General features: G+C 42.1%; 2 protein-coding genes across 4 annotated transcripts in view; one reads left to right on the top strand and one right to left on the bottom strand.

Moving 5' to 3' along the window:
* Positions 1–6,311, top strand: part of bcl9l (bcl9 like) — an 83,319-nt gene extending 77,008 nt beyond the window's left edge. For all 3 annotated transcript variants that reach the window (XM_031795371.1, XM_031795372.1, XM_031795373.1), the window contains exons 8-9: positions 3,961–4,215; positions 4,537–6,311. In XM_031795371.1, the coding sequence (XP_031651231.1) occupies positions 3,961–4,215; positions 4,537–5,723 (1,442 nt within the window). In that variant the 3' untranslated portion in view covers positions 5,724–6,311. The remainder of the gene's footprint in view (positions 1–3,960; positions 4,216–4,536) is intronic.
* A 4,296-nt stretch (positions 6,312–10,607) lies between these two features.
* cxcr5 (chemokine (C-X-C motif) receptor 5) lies at positions 10,608–20,189 on the bottom strand. Its single transcript, XM_020477452.2, has 5 exons — positions 20,102–20,189; positions 18,556–18,736; positions 15,216–15,664; positions 13,958–14,155; positions 10,608–13,632 (listed from the first exon to the last, which is right to left on the bottom strand). The coding sequence occupies exons 1-5, from the start codon at positions 20,114–20,116 to the stop codon at positions 13,450–13,452; spliced, it is 1,026 nt and encodes a 341-aa protein (XP_020333041.2). The 5' UTR covers positions 20,117–20,189; the 3' UTR covers positions 10,608–13,449.
* Positions 20,190–20,811: the final 622 nt, after the last annotated feature.

The raw sequence follows: 20,811 nt of genomic DNA, 5'->3' as shown, positions 1-20,811 counted from the left end.
TGACTACATGAAACTCTATTCCACAGTACTACATAGAGCCATGACTACATGAAACTCTATTCCACAGTACTACATAGAGCCATGACTACATGGAACTCTATTCCACAGTACTACATAGAGCCATGACTACATGGAACTCTATTCCACAGTACTACATAGAGCCATGACTACATGTAACTCTATTCCACAGTACTACATAGTGCCATGACTACATGGAACTCTAATCCACAGTACTACATAGAGCCATGACTACATGGAACTCTATTCCACATCAGGTAACTGATGCAGCAGTAGAATCAGATTTTAAAACCGATTTAAAAACACCTTATGGAACAGCGGGGACTGTGAAGCAACACAAACATAGGCACAGACACACACACACTATACATACACATGGATGTAGTACTGTAGATATGTGGTAGTGGTGGAGTAGGGGGCTGAGGGCACACAGTGTGTTGTAGATATGTGGTAGTGGTGGAGTAGGGGCCTGAGGGCACACAGTGTGTTGTAGATATGTGGTAGTGGTGGAGTAGGGGCCTGAGGGCACACAGTGTGTTGTAGATATGTGGTAGTGGTGGAGTAGGGGACCGAGGGCACACAGTGTGTTGTAGATATGTGGTAGTGGTGGAGTGGGGGCCTGAGGGCACACAGTGTGTTGTAGATATGTGGTAGTGGTGGAGTAGGGGCCTGAGGGCACACAGTGTGTTGTAGATATGTGGTGGTAGTGGTGGAGTAGGGGCCTGAGGGCACACAGTGTGTTGTAGATATGTGGTAGTGGTGGAGTGGGGGCCTGAGGGCACACAGTGTGTTGTAGATATGTGGTAGTGGTGGAGTAGGGGCCTGAGGGCACACAGTGTGTTGTAGATATGTGGTAGTGGTGGAGTAGGGGCCTGAGGGCACACAGTGTGTTGTAGATATGTGGTAGTGGTGGAGGAGGGGCCTGAGGGCACACAGTGTGTTGTAGATATGTGGTAGTGGTGGAGTGGGGGCCTGAGGGCACACAGTGTGTTGTAGATATGTGGTAGTGGTGGAGGAGGGGCCTGAGGGCACACAGTGTGTTGTAGATATGTGGTAGTGGTGGAGTGGGGGCCTGAGGGCACACAGTGTGTTGTAGATATGTGGTAGTGGTGGAGTAGGGGCCTGAGGGCACACAGTGTGTTGTAGATATGTGGTAGTGGTGGAGTAGGGGCCTGAGGGCACACAGTGTGTTGTAGATATGTGGTAGTGGTGGAGTAGGGGCCTGAGGGCACAGTGTGTTGTAGATATGTGGTAGTGGTGGAGTAGGGGCCTGAGGGCACACAGTGTGTTGTAGATATGTGGTAGTGGTGGAGTAGGGGCCTGAGGGCACACAGTGTGTTGTAGATATGTGGTAGTGGTGGAGGAGGGGCCTGAGGGCACAGTGTGTTGTAGATATGTGGTAGTGGTGGAGGAGGGGCCTGAGGGCACACAGTGTGTTGTAGATATGTGGTAGTGGTGGAGGAGGGGCCTGAGGGCACAGTGTGTTGTAGATATGTGGTAGTGGTGGAGTAGGGGCCTGAGGGCACAGTGTGTTGTAGATATGTGGTAGTGGTGGAGTAGGGGCCTGAGGGCACACAGTGTGTTGTAGATATGTGGTAGTGGTGGAGGGGCCTGAGGGCACAGTGTGTTGTAGATATGTGGTAGTGGTGGAGGAGGGGCCTGAGGGCACAGTGTGTTGTAGATATGTGGTAGTGGTGGAGTAGGGGCCTGAGGGCACAGTAGATATGTGTTAGTGGTGGAGGAGGGGCCTGAGGGCACAGTGTGTGTTGTGAATGTATTGTAATGTTTTAAAATGGTATAAACTGCCTTAATTTAGCTGGACCCCAGGAAGAGTAGCTGCTGCCTTGACAGGAACTAATGGGGATCCATAATAAACCCCAGGAAGAGTAGCTGCTGACTTGACAGGAACTAATGGGGATCCATAATAAACCCCAGGAAGAGTAGCTGCTGCCTTGACAGGAACTAATGGGGATCCATAATAAACCCCAGGAAGAGTAGCTGCTGCCTTGGCAGGAACTAATGGGGATCCATAATAAACCCCAGGAAGAGTAGCTGCTGCCTTGGCAGGAACTAATGGGGATCCATAATAAACCCCAGGAAGAGTAGCTGCTGCCTTGGCAGGAACTAATGGGGATCCATAATAAACCCCAGGAAGAGTAGCTGCTGCCTTGACAGGAACTAATGGGGATCCATAATAAACCCCAGGAAGAGTAGCTGCTGCCTTGGCAGGAACTAATGGGGATCCATAATAAACCCCAGGAAGAGTAGCTGCTGCCTTGGCAGGAACTAACGGGGATCCATAATAAACCCCAGGAAGAGTAGCTGCTGCCTTGACAGGAACTAATGGGGATCCATAATAAACCCCAGGAAGAGTAGCTGCTGCCTTGGCAGGAACTAATGGGGATCCATAATAAACCCCAGGAAGAGTAGCTGCTGCCTTGGCAGGAACTAATGGGGATCCATAATAAACCCCAGGAAGAGTAGCTGCTGCCTTGGCAGGAACTAATGGGGATCCATAATAAACCCCAGGAAGAGTAGCTGCTGCCTTGACAGGAACTAATGGGGATCCATAATAAACCCCAGGAAGAGTAGCTGCTGCCTTGACAGGAACTAATGGGGATCCATAATAAACCCCAGGAAGAGTAGCTGCTGCCTTGGCAGGATCTAATGGGGATCCATAATAAACCCCAGGAAGAGTAGCTGCTGCCTTGACAGGAACTAATGGGGATCCATAATAAACCCCAGGAAGAGTAGCTGCTGCCTTGGCAGGAACTAACGGGGATCCATAATAAATCCCAGGAGGAGTAGCTGCTGACTTGACAGGAACTAATGGGGATCCATAATAAACCCCAGGAAGAGTAGCTGCTGACTTGACAGGAACTAATGGGGATCCATAATAAACCCCAGGAAGAGTAGCTACTGCCTTGGCAGGAACTAACGGGGATCCATAATAAATCCAAGGAGGAGTAGCTGCTGACTTGACAGGAACTAATGGGGATCCATAATAAACCCCAGGAAGAGTAGCTGTTGACTTGACAGGAACTAATGGGGATCCATAATAAACCCCAGGAAGAGTAGCTGCTGCCTTGACAGGAACTAATGGGGATCCATAATAAACCCCAGGAAGAGTAGCTGCTGCCTTGACAGGAACTAATGGGGATCCATAATAAACCCCAGGAAGAGTAGCTGCTGCCTTGACAGGAACTAATGGGGATCCATAATAAACCCCAGGAAGAGTAGCTGCTGCCTTCACAGGAACTAATGGGGATCCATAATAAATACTCAACAGCTGTAATTAATGCTAAAGGTGTTTCTAACATGTATTCACTCAGGGTAAATACTTATCTAATCAAGGTTCTTCCATTTTGACATTACAGAGCATTTTGTGTAGATCTTTTACAAAAAAATTACAATTCAAACAATTTTAACAGAATTGTAACTTTGTAACAGAGTAAAATATTTTATCTGCATGTTGGAAACTAAATGGCTTTTTTTGGATACTAAAGATCTTTCTCTCTGTTTTTACTAAAGATCTTTCTCTCTGTTTTTTGGATACTAAAGATCTTTCTCTCTGTTTTTACTAAAGATCTTTCTCTCTGTTTTTTGGATACTAAAGATCTTTCTCTCAGTTTTTTGGATACTAAAGATCTTTCTCTCTGTTTTTTGGATACTAAAGATCTTTCTCTCAGTTTTTTGGATACTAAAGATCTTTCTCTCTGTTTTTTGGATACTAAAGATCTTTCTCTCTGTTTTTACTAAAGATATTTCTCTCTGTTTTTACTAAAGATCTTTCTCTCTGTTTTTTGGGATACTAAAGATCTTTCTCTCTGTTTTTACTAAAGATCTTTCTCTCTGTTTTTACTAAAGATCTTTCTCTCTGTTTTTTTGTATTCTTGATTCTTTGATTGTTTGATTGATCTTGGTCTTGTCCATCCCTGATAGGACCATCACTGCCCCCCAGGAGTTCTAACTCCACCCCTATCAGCCAGCCTGGTTCCATGGCTCCCAGCATGCCCTTCACCTCATCGCCAGACAACCCTCCTACTCAGAACCCACTCTCCCTCATTATGTCACAGATGTCCAAGTATGCCATGCCTAGCTCCACCCCACTCTACCACGACGCTATCAAGACCATTGCCACCTCCGATGACGAGATGATGCCAGATCGCCCTCTGCTGTCCGGAGTCAACATCGGAGGTACGCTGACCACTTGTCTTGATCAAAGTCAAGACCTAACCCATATTTGATTAAATCTACCATTTTTGTATAACAATCTTTCTGTATTTCCATGATTGTGAGAAAGCAAATAATATTTTACAAATATTTGAATTGTCTCTTAATACATATCAGATATAACATTTTGTGATAAAATTGGGCGTGTTCATTTACATGTTATTGTTATTCGATGAATGGTCCTGTTTAGTAAATAGTGATAATCCTCTCTCTGTCTGTTTGTTTGTCACGGTCTCTCTCTCTCTCGCTCTGTCTGTCTCTCTCTGTCTCTCTGTCTACTATCAGGTAACCCAGGGAACCATCAGGGCTCTATGATGCTGTCCCAGAGTTCCATTGGGCCCCACAGTGGCCAGCTGTCCCCCAACCCAATGGGCCTGAACGGTATGAACCCTGCCATGATGGGCGCCGGAGGGGGACCCCTGGACAGGATGGGGTACAGCTTGTCCCCCATGCACCCCCAAAACCAGATGGGAGGGTTCCCTCGCATGCAGCACCCCTCTCACGGAGGCCCCATGCACTCCCCTCTGGGCAGTATGCCCCCCCAGTTCTCCCAACAGAACCCAGAAGATGTTCTCCCCCCCCAGCAGCTGCAGCACATGCTCAGTAAGGGCATGTCCCACCCCCACCAGCGCGGCCCCCACCACTCTGACTCCTTTTTGGGCCCCGACGGCCCCGACCTGAGTGACGTCATCCGACCGACCCACTCTGGCATCCCGGAGTTCGACCTGTCTCGTATCATCCCCTCCGACAAGCCCTCCTCCACCCTGCAGTATTTCCCCAAGGCAGAGGGCATGTCCGGGGTCCAGCAGGGCCAGGGGAACCACCCTAACCCCCACCAGGGCCAGCCTGGCTCCCAGGGCCCTTGCCCCCCTCCTCCACAGCTCCTGAAACAGCTGTCTGCCCCTGGCCCTCACAGCAATGCCCCCTCCTCCAACCCTCACATTGCTAACCTGCAGAACATGATGGCAGAACAGCAGCTGCCCCCCCACCCCTCCCACTGTGGGATGGGTAGACATGGTATGGCGGGGATGCCCCAGGGGGGATCCAGGGGCATGGGGGGTCCGGGTGGTCACATGATGCATCCTGGACACATGATGGGGAGGACAGGTATGGGGCCAGGCCCCACCCAGCAACAGCTTCAACAGCAGGCCATGATGGCGAACAGCCTCCTCCACGGCGGCCACCTTGGCCCCCAGCCCCACCCATCCATGATGTCTTCCCAACAACACAGCCTAATGGCCCAGCAGAACCTCATGCTGATGCAGGCTAAGCAGAGAAGTATGGGCCTCCCTGGGGACCCATTCGGCCAGCAGGGGGGATCCCTCATGTCCCCTCAGGGCCCCATGATGGGACCGGGCCCCCCACACCCCCAGAGTGGGATGATGGGCCCCGGCATGGGCCCTGGCTCCCAGGGGCCACTCAGACAGAGAGGTATGTCCCTGGACAGTCCCCTAGGCTACGGCCCTGGCTAACATGCCCTGCTGATCCTCCTGATCCAACAGCCTCCTGCTATATGTCTGTGGTCAAAATGGCCCCCTATTCACTACATAGTGTGTTTGGGATGCAGAATTACTGTAAAAACCTTCTTTTCAATAGGGTGTTTTTCCATTGTCTCATATGGTTTCATCAATGTTAATACTGTTATAATTGCTTCGAATGGTTAAACATGATAATCTTCATATTGTTTGGAGTAAAAACTGATTAAAAAAATAATGATAATATTGAAGAGCTGTCATGACAACGGTTTAATAAAGATATCTGAAGCCATTTTCTACAATGTCTGTAAAATATGGAGCCTATATTTCACAGATGACTGTATTTGTTTTGGACGAGGTTTAGGGTTGTGAGGCAAAGCCTATTGGTTTCTATATGTTTGATATCATTGATTATCTTTCTCCTCCGGCTACCAAACTGGAATATATAAATATATATGATATATATATATATATATATATATATATATAGTTGCTGTATATAAGATGCAATTTGTGATTGTTTGCAAATGTTCTGTATAACTGTGTTTTAATAGAAGTCAAAAAATGAAAGAATACTGAACTCTATCCATGTCATTGTGTTGGAGTCATTGACCTTTTATGTAATTTTATACTTCAGACACGGTCGTTTATTCTTCAGACAGCAGTTTATACTTCTCTTCTTCTAGACACAGTAGTTTATACTTCTAAACACAGTAGTTTATACTTCTAGACCCAGTAGTTTATACTTCTAGACCCAGTAGTTTATACTTCTAGACACAGTAGTTTATACTTTAGACACAGTCGTTTATACTTCTAGACCCAGTAGTTTATACTTCTAGACCCAGTAGTTTATACTTTAGACACAGTCGTTTATACTTCTAGACCCAGTAGTTTATACTTCTAGACCCAGTAGTTTATATTTCTAGACCCAGTAGTTTATACTTCTAGACACAGTAGTTTATACTCTAGACACAGTAGTTTATACTTCTAGACCAAGTAGTTTATACTTCTAGACAGTAGTTTATACTTCTAGACCCAGTAGATTATACTTCTAGACAGTAGTTTATACTTCAGACACAGTAATTTATACTTCTAGACACAGTAGTTTATACTTCTAAACACAGTAGTTTATACTTCAGACACAGTAGTTTATACTTCTAGACACAGTAGTTTATACTTCTAGACCAAGTAGTTTATACTTCTAGACAGTAGTTTATACTTCAGACACAGTAGTTTATACTTCTAGACACAGTAGTTTATACTTCTAAACACAGTAGTTTATACTTCTAAACACAGTAGTTTATACTTCAGACACAGTAGTTTATACTTCTAGACACAGTAGTTTATACTTCTAGACCCAGTAGTTTATACTTCTAGACACAGTAGTTAATACCTATTGACACAGTAGTTTATACTTCTAGACACAGTAGTTTATACTTCTAGACACAGTAGTTTATACTTCTAGACACAGTAGTTTATACTTCTAGACACAGTAGTTAATACCTATTGACACAGTAGTTTATAATTTAGAACCATTAATTTATATTCTAGATATAGTAGTTTATACTCTAGATATAGTAGTTTATACTCTAGATATAGTAGTTAATACTTCTAAACACAGTAGTTTATACTTCTAGATATAGTAGTTTATACTCTAGATATAGTAGTTTATACTCTAGATATAGTAGTTAACACTTCTAAACACAGTAGTTTATACTCTAGACACAGTCGTTTATACTTCTAGACCCAGTAGATTATACTTTTAGACACAGTAGTTTATACTTTTATACACAGTAGTTTATACTTCTAGACCCAGTAGATTATACTTCTAGACACAGTAGTTTATACTTTTATACACAGTAGTTTATACTTCTAGACCCAGTAGATTATACTTCTAGACCCAGTAGTTTATACTTCTAGACCAAGTAGTTTATACTTCTAGACCCAGTAGATTATACTTCTAGACCCAGTAGTTTATACTTCTAGACCCAGTAGTTTATACTTCTAGACCAAGTAGTTTATACTTCTAGACAGTAGTTTATACTTCTAGACACAGTAGTTTATACTCTAGACACAGTAGTTTATACTTCTAGACCCAGTAGTTTATACTTCTAGACCAAGTAGTTTATACTTCTAGACCCAGTAGTTTATACTTCTAGACACAGTAGTTAATACCTATTGACACAGTAGTTTATAATTTAGAACCATTAATTTATATTCTAGATATAGTAGTTTATACTCTAGATATAGTAGTTTATACTCTAGATATAGTAGTTAATACTTCTAAACACAGTAGTTTATACTCTAGACACAGTCGTTTATACTTCTAGACCCAGTAGATTATACTTCTAGACACAGTAGTTTATACTTCTAGACCCAGTAGATTATACTTCTAGACCCAGTAGTTTATACTTCTAGACCAAGTAGTTTATACTTCTAGACAGTAGTTTATACTTCTAAACACAGTAGTTTATACTTCTAGACCCAGTGGATTATACTTCTAGACCCAGTAGTTTATACTTCTAGACCCAGTAGTTTATACTTCTAGACAGTAGTTTATACTTCTAAACACAGTAGTTTATACTTCTAGACAGTAGTTTATACTTCTAAACACAGTAGTTTATACTTCTAGACCCAGTGGATTATACTTCTAGACCCAGTAGTTTATACTTCTAGACCCAGTAGTTTATACTTCTAGACCCAGTAGTTTATACTTCTAGACCAAGTAGTTTATACTTCTAGACACAGTAGTTTATACTTCTAGACCCAGTAGTTTATACTTCTAGACACAGTAGTTTATACTTCTAGACCCAGTAGATTATACTTCTAGACCCAGTAGTTTATACTTCTAGACCAAGTAGTTTATACTTCTAGACCCAGTAGATTATACTTCTAGACCCAGTAGTTTATACTTCTAGACCCAGTAGTTTATACTTCTAGACCAAGTAGTTTATACTTCTAGACAGTAGTTTATACTTCTAGACACAGTAGTTTATACTCTAGACACAGTAGTTTATACTTCTAGACCCAGTAGTTTATACTTCTAGACCAAGTAGTTTATACTTCTAGACCCAGTAGTTTATACTTCTAGACACAGTAGTTAATACCTATTGACACAGTAGTTTATAATTTAGAACCATTAATTTATATTCTAGATATAGTAGTTTTATACTCTAGATATAGTAGTTTATACTCTAGATATAGTAGTTAATACTTCTAAACACAGTAGTTTATACTCTAGACAGTCGTTTATACTTCTAGACCCAGTAGATTATACTTCTAGACACAGTAGTTTATACTTCTAGACCCAGTAGATTATACTTCTAGACCCAGTAGTTTATACTTCTAGACCAAGTAGTTTATACTTCTAGACAGTAGTTTATACTTCTAAACACAGTAGTTTATACTTCTAGACCCAGTGGATTATACTTCTAGACCCAGTAGTTTATACTTCTAGACCCAGTAGTTTATACTTCTAGACCAAGTAGTTTATACTTCTAGACCAAGTAGTTTATACTTCTAGACAGTAGTTTATACTTCTAAACACAGTAGTTTATACTTCTAAACACAGTAGTTTATACTTCTAGACCCAGTAGTTTATACTTCTAGACACAGTAGTTTATACTTCTAGACCCAGTAGATTATACTTCTAGACCCAGTAGTTTATACTTCTAGACCCAGTAGTTTATACTTCTAGACCAAGTAGTTTATACTTCTAGACAGTAGTTTATACTTCTAAACACAGTAGTTTATACTTCTAAACACAGTAGTTTATACTTCTAAACACAGTAGTTTATACTTCTAGACCCAGTAGATTATACTTCTAGACCCAGTAGTTTATACTTCTAGACCCAGTAGTTTATACTTCTAGACACAGTAGTTTATACTCTAGACACAGTAGTTTATACTTCTAGACCCAGTAGTTTATACTTCTAGACCAAGTAGTTTATACTTCTAGACCCAGTAGTTTATACTTCTAGACACAGTAGTTAATACCTATTGACACAGTAGTTTATCATTTAGAACCATTCATTTATATTCTAGATAAAGTAGTTTTATACTCTAGATATAGTAGATTATACTCTAGATATAGTAGTTAATACTTCTAAACACAGTAGTTTATACTCTAGACAGTCGTTTATACTTCTAGACCCAGTAGATTATACTTCTAGACACAGTAGTTTATACTTTTATACACAGTAGTTTATACTTCTAGACCCAGTAGTTTATACTTCTAGACCAAGTAGTTTATACTTCTAGACAGTAGTTTATACTTCTAAACACAGTAGTTTATACTTCTAGACCCAGTAGATTATACTTCTAGACCCAGTAGTTTATACTTCTAGACCCAGTAGTTTATACTTCTAGACCCAGTAGTTTATACTTCTAGACCAAGTAGTTTATACTTCTAGACACAGTAGTTTATACTTCTAGACCCAGTAGATTATACTTCTAGACACAGTAGTTTATACTTTTATACACAGTAGTTTATACTTCTAGACCCAATAGTTTATACTTCTAAACACAGTAGTTTATACTTTCGACCCAGTAGTTTATACTTTCGACCCAGTAGTTTATACTTCTAGACCCAATAGTTTATACTTCTAAACACAGTAGTTTATACTTTAGATACAGTAGTTTATACTTCTAGACCCAGTAGTTTATACTTCTAGACAGTAGTTTATACTTCTAGACACAGTAGTTTATACTTCTAGACCCAGTAGTTTATACTTTCGACCCAGTAGTTTATACTTCTAGACCCAGTAGTTTATACTTCTAGACCCTGTAGTTATTACTTTTATACACAGTAGTCCCCAATCTAATGAGTCGTAGGGGGATACAGATTGGCTGGTGTGAACAACATTGGGAAACACTCAATCATATTTATATATATTTTTTAATTCAATACATTTCACATATAGTCAATAATTGGCAATGCAGGCCTATTGGCTAAAGGCCTATTGGCTAAAGGCCTATTGGCTAAAGGCCTATTGGCTAAAGAACAATATTACACTTTCAAACTTTTATAAACTATCCAGAACACAACTAGACGTTTATAAACTATCCAGAACACAACTAGACGTTTATAAACTATCCAGAACACAACTAGACGTTTATATACTATCCAGAACACAACTAGACGTTTATAAACTATCCAGAACACAACTAGACATTTATAAACTATCCAGAACACAACTAGACGTTTATAAACTATCCAGAACACAACTAGACGTTTATAAACTATCCAGAACACAACTAGACGTTTATAAACTATCCAGAACACAACTAGACGTTTATAAACTATCCAGAACACAACTAGACGTTTATAAACTATCCAGAACACAACTAGACGTTTATAAACTATCCAGAACACAAATAGACGTTTATAAACTATCCAGAACACAACTAGACGTTTATAAACTATCCAGAACACAACTAGACGTTTATAAACTATCCAGAACACAACTAGACGTTTATAAACTATCCAGAACACAACTAGACGTTTATAAACTATCCAGAACACAAATAGACGTTTATAAACTATCCAGAACACAACTAGACGTTTATAAACTATCCAGAACACAACTAGACGTTTATAAACTATCCAGAACACAACTAGACGTTTATAAACTATCCAGAACACAACTAGACATTTATAAACTATCCAGAACACAACTAGACGTTTATAAACTATCCAGAACACAACTAGACATTTATAAACTACCCAGAACACAACTAGACATTTATAAACTATCCAGAACACAACTAGACATTTATAAACTACCCAGAACAGAACTAGACATTTATAAACTATCCAGAACACAAATAGACGTTTATAAGCACAAGCGTTTGTCGAACATTGGGTTATTGCCATCAAGGAAGACTCCGTATGTCAGTATATACATGAGGCTTGCACAAGCAGGTGAATATGTTGTCACAACCCCAGAGAGGTTAGTCATACTGAGGGTTGATTATTGATCCACAACCCCATAGAGAGGTTAGTCATACTGAGGGTTGATTATTGATCCACAACCCCATAAAGAGGTTAGACATACTGAGGGTTGATTATTGATCCACAACCCCATAAAGAGAGGTTAGTCATACTGAGGCTTGATTATTGATCCACAACCCCATAGAGAGAGGTTAGTCATACTGAGGGTTGATTATTGATCCACAACCCCATAGAGAGGTTAGTCATACTGAGGGTTGATTATTGATCCACAACCCCATAGAGAGGTTAGTCATACTGGGGGTTGATTATTGATCCACAACCCCATAGAGAGAGGTTAGTCATACTGAGGGTTGATTATTGATCCACAACCCCATAGAGAGGTTAGTCATACTGAGGGTTGATTATTGATCCACAACCCCATAAAGAGGTTAGACATACTGAGGGTTGATTATTGATCCACAACCCCATAAAGAGAGGTTAGACGTACCGAGGGTTGATTATTGATCCGCAACCCCATAAAGAGGTTAGTCATACCGAGGGTTGATTATTGATCCACAACCCCATAAAGAGAGATTAGACATACTGAGGGTTGATTATTGATCCACAACCCCATAAAGAGAGGTTAGACATACTGAGGGTTGATTATTGATCCACAACCCCATAGAGAGGTTAGTCATACTGGGGGTTGATTATTGATCCACAACCCCATAGAGAGGTTAGACATACTGAGGGTTGATGATTGATCCACAACCCCATAAAGAGAGGTTAGACATATTGAGGGTTGATTATTGATCCACAACCCCATAGAGAGAGGTTAGTCATACTGAGGGTTGATTAATGATCCACAACCCCATAAAGAGGTTAGTCATACTGAGGGTTGATTATTGATCCACAACCCCATAAAGAGGTTAGTCATACTGAGGGTTGATTATTGATCCACAACCCCATAAAGAGGTTAGTCATACTGAGGGTTGATTATTGATCCACAACCCCATAGAGAGAGGTTAGTCATACTGAGGGTTGATTATTGATCCACAACCCCATAGAGAGGTTAGTCATACTGGGGGTTGATTATTGATCCACAACCCCATAAAGAGGTTAGTCATACTGAGGGTTGATTATTGATCCACAACCCCATAAAGAGGTTAGTCATACTGAGGGTTGATTATTGATCCACAACCCCATAGAGAGAGGTTAGTCATACTGAGGGTTGATTATTGATCCACAACCCCATAGAGAGGTTAGTCATACTGGGGGTTGATTATTGATCCACAACCCCATAAAGAGGTTAGTCATACTGAGGGTTGATTATTGATCCACAACCCCATAAAGAGGTTAGTCATACTGAGGGTTGATTATTGATCCACAACCCCATAGAGAGAGGTTAGTCATACTGAGGGTTGATTATTGATCCACAACCCCATAGAGAGGTTAGTCATACTGGGGGTTGATTATTGATCCACAACCCCATAGAGAGAGGTTAGTCATACTGAGGGTTGATTAATGATTCACAAGCTCTAACAGTAACCCCCCCCTCCCCTCCCCCAGCTCTTAGCTGAAAATACAATAGTTTTACTCATAATTAATTCAAACATCAGAATGAACCGTCAGTATCCTTTTAAAGAAACAAGGTGTAAGACACCTTTTCACCTTAGTTGTAACAGTAAAATCTGGTGGTCAACATGAGGATTTTAGCTGTGGTGAGTCCTTTAGAGAATGACGCTGACGTCTTACTCCCGTCCCCTCGGAGTACACCCCTTTACCACAGACTCAGTGGGCCAGCAGTCTCAGGAGATCCTGTCGAAACCGTACCCCAGTGAAGGCGTACAGCAGCGGGTTGAGGCAGCAGTGTGTGTACCCCAGGCTCTCTGTCACCACCAAGGCCTTATCCAAACTAGTCCGGGACTGGCAGCTCAAACCAGAGTCCAACCCCCGATCCACCAGGGTCTTCACCTAAACGTCACAGTGGAGAGGAGTCAATGTTCCCTACAGTTTATACTGCACTTCTTTGACCTTTGTTCTGGTCAAGAGTAGTGCACTATATAGTTCTATGTACCTTGTACTGTATTATAGGGCCCAGGGTTCTGGTCAAGAGTAGTGCACTATATAGGGAATAGGGGACCATTTCATACACACACAGTGACTTTGTGTTATCGTTGATTTAAAAACAAAAACAGTATATTCTACATGTTCTTGACTACATAACTTTTTTTTTTTTTTATCGTCAAATAAATGAAATTAAACATATGAATCAATAAATGAATGAATCAGTTCACACCAGCATGGTGATGTTGTAGGGCAGCCAGCACAGGCAGAACACAGCAGTGACTAGTGCAGCCAGCCTGATGGCGCCCTCTTTCTCCAGGCTGCGCTGACCTCTCTGGCTATGGTGCAGGGTGACCGCCACCGCAGCGTAGCAGTAGGTCATGACCCCGAGAGGCAGGAAGAAACACAGCACGTGGGTCAGGAGCCGCTCCTGGAACAGAGGTACAAATATATCCCTTGGTTTACTCCCACTAGATTGAGACACCAGTGATCCATCCCAGATGGCACCCTATTCCGTATATATACTTTTGACCAATAGTGAATAGGGTGCTATTTGGGATACAAACGGGTTATTTGAAAACACCTACTGGCTAAGTCTAACAACTGCATCTGTTCTTTGCTTTGACGGTCTAACTCTCTGTCTCTGGCTGAGAGATTCCATCCAGGTCTAACTCCCTGTCTCTGGCTGAGAGATTCCATCCAGGTCTAACTCCCTGTCTCTGGCTGAGAGATTCCATCCAGGTCTAACTCCCTGTCTCTGGCTGAGAGATTCCATCCAGGTCTAACTCCCTGTCTCTGGCTGAGAGATTCCATACAGGTCTAACTCCCTGTCTCTGGCTGAGAGATTCCATCCAGGTCTAACTCCCTGTCTCTGGCTGAGAGATTCCATCCAGGTCTAACTCCCTGTCTCTGGCTGAGAGATTCCATCCAGGTCTAACTCCCTGTCTCTGGCTGAGAGATTCCATCCAGGTCTAACTCCCTGTCTCTGGCTGAGAGATTCCATCCAGGTCTAACTCCCTGTCTCTGGCTGAGAGATTCCATACAGGTCTAACTCCCTGTCTCTGGCTGAGAGATTCCATACAGGTCTAACTCCCTGTCTCTGGCTGAGAGATTCCATCCAGGTCTAACTCCCTGTCTCTGGCTGAGAGATTCCATCCAGGTCTAACTCCCTGTCTCTGGCTGAGAGATTCCATCCAGGTCTAACTCCCTGTCTCTGGCTGAGAGATTCCATCCAGGTCTAACTCCCTGTCTCTGGCTGAGAGATTCCATACAGGTCTAACTCCCTGTCTCTGGCTGAGAGATTCCATACAGGTCTAACTCCCTGTCTCTGGCTGAGAGATTCCATCCAGGTCTAACTCCCTGTCTCTGGCTGAGAGATTCCATCCAGGTCTAACTCCCTGTCTCTGGCTGAGAGATTCCATCCAGGTCACAAGCCAATGAAATAACTGGATCAGAGAAATGAAGTGCTGAGCCGTTTGAGGGGAACCCACCGTCAGATCCCAGTTGTTTGCATGGAGACCGTGACTGTGGAAGAAGCATGAGAGCTGAGTCGGGTCTATGGGACTCTCCCCTACAGACAGGAACACAGCATTGGGAGCAGACAAGGCCAGACAGACGAGCCACAGTGCCAGGCAGGTGAGGTGTACGTTCCTGGGGCGTCTGCTCTGGAGGCTGGTGATGGCATGCACGATGGCCAGGTAACGGTCGAAGCCGATACATGCCAGGAGCAGACTCCCACAAAGGAAGTTGAGTCGGTTCATCAGCCCAATCAGTTTACACAGGACGTCTCCGAACACCACCCCCAAGGACACCTGTGCCAGTGCGAAGGGGAAGGTGGCAAGCAGCATCAGATCAGCCAGGCCCAGGTGTAACAGATAGATCTCTGTGATCCGCAGGAGGCCACGGCGTTTCAGCAGCACCGTTAACATCAGCCCGTTACCTGGTGGAATATAAACCAGAAGATAATACACAGACTGTTACCTGGTGGAACCGGAAGATAATACACAGACTTACCTGGTGGAACCGGAAGATAATACACAGACTGTTACCTAGTGGAACCGGAAGATAATACACAGACTGTTACCTGGTGGAACCAGAAGATAATACACAGACTGTTACCTGGTGGAACCAGAAGATAATACACAGACTGTTACCTGGTGGAACCAGAAGATAATACACAGACTGTTACCTGGTGGAACCAGAAGATAATACACAGACTGTTACCTGGTGGAACCAGAAGATAATACACAGACTGTTACCTGGTGGAACCGGAAGATAATACACAGACTGTTACCTGGTGGAACCAGAAGATAATACACAGACTGTTACCTGGTGGAACCAGAAGATAATACACATCAAGACCGTTACCTGGTGGAACCAGAAGATAATACACAGACTGTTACCTGGTGGAACCGGAAGATAATACACAGACTGTTACCTGGTGGAACCAGAAGATAATACACAGACTGTTACCTGGTGGAACCAGAAGATAATACACAGACTGTTACCTGGTGGAACCAGAAGATAATACACAGACTGTTACCTGGTGGAACCAGAAGATAATACACAGACTGTTACCTGGTGGAACCAGAAGATAATACACAGACTGTTACCTGGTGGAACCGGAAGATAATACACAGACTGTTACCTGGTGGAACCAGAAGATAATACACAGACTGTTACCTGGTGGAACCAGAAGATAATACACATCAAGACCGTTACCTGGTGGAACCAGAAGATAATACACAGACTGTTACCTGGTGGAACCGGAAGATAATACACAGACTGTTACCTGGTGGAACCAGAAGATAATACACAGACTGTTACCTGGTGGAACCAGAAGATAATACACAGACTGTTACCTGGTGGAACCAGAAGATAATACACAGACTGTTACCTGGTGGAACCGGAAGATAATACACAGACTGTTACCTGGTGGAACCAGAAGATAATACACAGACTGTTACCTGGTGGAACCAGAAGATAATACACAGACTGTTACCTGGTGGAACCAGAAGATAATACACAGACTGTTACCTGGTGGAACCGGAAGATAATACACAGACTGTTACCTGGTGGAACCAGAAGATAATACACAGACTGTTACCTGGTGGAACCAGAAGATAATACACATCAAGACCGTTACCTGGTGGAACCAGAAGATAATACACAGACTGTTACCTGGTGGAACCGGAAGATAATACACAGACTGTTACCTGGTGGAACCAGAAGATAATACACAGACTGTTACCTGGTGGAACCAGAAGATAATACACATCAAGACCGTTACCTGGTGGAACCAGAAGATAATACACAGACTTACCTGGTGGAACCGGAAGATAATACACAGACTGTTACCTGGTGGAACCAGAAGATAATACACAGACTGTTACCTGGTGGAACCAGAAGATAATACACAGACTGTTACCTGGTGGAACCAGAAGATAATACACAGACTGTTACCTGGTGGAACCAGAAGATAATACACAGACTGTTACCTGGTGGAACCAGAAGATAATACACAGACTGTTACCTGGTGGAACCAGAAGATAATACACATCAAGACCGTTACCTGGTGGAACCAGAAGATAATACACAGACTGTTACCTGGTGGAACCGGAAGATAATACACAGACTGTTACCTGGTGGAACTGGAAGATAATACACAGACTGTTACCTGGTGGAACCAGAAGATAATACACAGACTGTTACCTGGTGGAACCGGAAGATAATACACAGACTGTTACCTGGTGGAACCGGAAGATAATACACAGACTGTTACCTGGTGGAACCGGAAGATAATACACAGACTGTTACCTGGTGGAACCAGAAGATAATACACAGACTGTTACCTAGTGGAACCAGAAGATAATACACAGACTGTTACCTGGTGGAACCAGAAGATAATACACAGACTGTTACCTGGTGGAACCAGAAGATAATACACAGACTGTTACCTGGTGGAACCAGAAGATAATACACAGACTGTTACCTGGTGGAACCAGAAGATAATACACAGACTGTTACCTGGTGGAACTGGAAGATAATACACAGACTGTTACCTAGTGGAACCAGAAGATAATACACAGACTGTTACCTAGTGGAACCAGAAGATAATACACAGACTGTTACCTAGTGGAACCAGAAGATAATACACAGACTGTTACCTGGTGGAACCAGAAGATAATACACAGACTGTTACCTAGTGGAACCAGAAGATAATACACAGACTGTTACCTAGTGGAACCAGAAGATAATACACAGACTGTTACCTAGTGGAACCAGAAGATAATACACAGACTGTTACCTGGTGGAACCGGAAGATAATACACAGACTGTTACCTAGTGGAACCAGAAGATAATACACAGACTGTTACCTGGTGGAACCAGAAGATAATACACAGACTGTTACCTGGTGGAACCAGAAGATAATACACAGACTGTTACCTGGTGGAACCAGAAGATAATACACAGACTGTTACCTAGTGGAACCAGAAGATAATACACAGACTGTTACCTAGTGGAACCAGAAGATAATACACAGACTGTTACCTAGTGGAACCAGAAGATAATACACATAGACTGTTATTAGGTAGTGTTATACCTGGACTATTGGAAGATCCCGTAGGAACACCAGGCTGTAGACCAGGGATTGGAACACAATATGAAACAGGTGTGTGTGTACCTGTCAGCCCCAGGAAGAACACCAGACTGTAGACCAGGGGTTGGAACACAATATGAAACAGGTGTGTGTGTACCTGTCAGCCCCAGGAAGAACACCAGACTGTAGACCAGGGGTTGGAACACAGTATGAAACAAGTGTGTGTGTACCTGTCAGCCCCAGGAAGAACACCAGACTGTAGACCAGGGGTTGGAACACAGTATGAAACAGCTGGAGACCTGCTCCGTCATTACAGGTGTACTCAGTATCACTGCTACTGTTGTCAGGACTCTCCAGCAATTCTGAGTAGTTATCAAAGCCATAGAAAAGACCCCCGTCCTCAAATGAGCCCTGAAAAACAAGTTGAAAAATAGGTTGGGTGAAATCAGGGTGAAAATCAGGTTAAAAAGCAGATTGTAAATCATCTTTCGCTGGTGAAAGTTATACGTTTTGTTGTGTATTGATTGATGTACTTTTACTTTACACCTCACAGCTTGAAGTCCTGAAATCCTGTCAAAGTCCATTGTAGCTCTTTGACAAGATAACAAGATGACAAGATGACAAGATAACAAGATGACAAGATAACAAGATAACAAGATAACAAGATGACAAGATGACAAGATGACAAGATGACAAGATGACAAGATGACAAGATAACAAGATGACAAGATGACAAGATGACAAGATGACAAGATGACAAGATAATGATGTTGTTTCAATGTAAAATGTTTTGTTTTAATTGCTTTTAATTGGTGTGGACAAGTGCAGTGGAAAGAGGAAGCCCAGCAATATAAAAGAGAGGACATCTGTGTATGTCTTTCCTCTGTAGAGCTATAACACAAATAGACAGGAAATAGGGAGGAGAGCAGACATTTTTCACTTCCTCTCTTACAGTAAGTAGTACATGGATCTGTGATCAGGCATCCGTAACCAATTCACCCGTCTGATGATTTTATTTAACCTTTATTTAACTTGGCAAGTCAGTTAAGAACAAATTCTTATTTTCAATGACGGCCTAGGAACAGTGGGTTTAACTGCCTGTTCAGGGGCAGAACGACAGATTGGTACCTTGTCAGCTCGGGGGTTTGGACTTGCAACCTTCCGGTTACACTATTCAATCATTCAATTGTTGTTACGAAATAGCTCTTTTTTTAGCCATGGTCAGAATCTAAGTGGCTGTAATCCCGGCTGTATCACATCCGGCCCTGATTGGGAGTCCCGTAGGGCGGCGCACAATTGGCCCAGTGTCGTCCGGGTTTGGCCGGAGTAGTCTGTAAATAAGAATTTCTTCTTAACGGACTTGCCGAGTTAAAATAAATGTTAAATCAAGGTTAAATCAAGGTTAAATCAAGGTTAAATCAAGGTTAAATAAAGGTTAAATCAAGGTTACACATTGTACAGATAAAAAAGAAATAAAAATACAGGGATTTAAAACAGCATTTATTCTGTCAACACCATTACAATAAACTAACCAATTGAATATTACCGTTTCATTTCAATAGATGTACATTTTCTAAAGTAATGGGATACAGTGCACATTAAATAAGAAATGTTTTAACCTTAAATTAAAAAAGGATATTCTTCTCCTGTTAACTCAAGAATCAGAACAACCAGATATGGTAAACCCACATTTCTAGCTCCGGAGGCAATCCTCACTTACAAAAATAATCTGCTCAGACCTGCATGGATGTAATGCATTCAGTTAGACAGACTCACCTCATCATAAGTCATTTTTTTTTAGCTTGTTATACTAATTTCAGGTGACCCTGATGTGGTGTGAGTAATGCTGGGTTTGGGTTTTATATCCCTTGACCCCCCCCCCCATGCTATAAACAGACAAGAACTATTCAACCAATGCAGTAGTCGCTTCCTCAATAGGCTTGTTTATGATGCGCCCATGAGTGATCTGATTGATTATAGTTGGGTTAAGTTGGTTCATAAAGTTATGAGCTTTAACGAAAATCATGATTTTTATTCCCTCGTGTTCTATTCATCAGAACAAATAGAAGAGGAACTAATGAGGTAGTTAAGCTGGAATTAATTGATGCAAATGAGGGAGTTATGCATTAACATAATTACAGTGTTTAAACAATGTTTAGAATTTGCACAATTTAGATTTGGCACATTAGCTTGGGTTTGGGTTTTATATCCATTGAACCATGAGCAGTTCATCATGACTTATCATGTTTGCGTGTTATGTGATTCACATTTAGATTTGACATTTAAATAAAATAGAAGTGTATTTGACTTGTGTGGTGCATATATGGGTGGCAGAGGACAAAGGAAAACACAGGCATGCCTTCTTTAACTACATCTGAAGAAAAGGGATAGCTAGACTACGATACTGAGAAGTATTAGGCTTGCTGAATATTGTGAAGTTATTGTGCTGTGTGTTGTACACGTGTACATCGTGTGTATTAAAGAAG

Source organism: Oncorhynchus kisutch, linkage group LG18, assembly GCF_002021735.2.
Source record: "Oncorhynchus kisutch isolate 150728-3 linkage group LG18, Okis_V2, whole genome shotgun sequence".
Taxonomy (NCBI): domain Eukaryota; kingdom Metazoa; phylum Chordata; class Actinopteri; order Salmoniformes; family Salmonidae; genus Oncorhynchus; species Oncorhynchus kisutch.
This window is presented reverse-complemented; position numbering and strand designations above follow the sequence as displayed.

What these genes read in the sequence shown, in the direction of transcription:
- cxcr5 (XM_020477452.2), bottom strand. An exon ending in GTTCTTCCTGGGGCTGACAG is followed by an intron (nt 15,665 to 18,555) that starts GTACACACACAC and finishes ATATTCCACCAG; the next exon opens with GTAACGGGCTGATGTTAACG. An exon ending in CCTACAACATCACCATGCTG is followed by an intron (nt 13,633 to 13,957) that starts GTGTGAACTGAT and finishes TGTGACGTTTAG; the next exon opens with GTGAAGACCCTGGTGGATCG.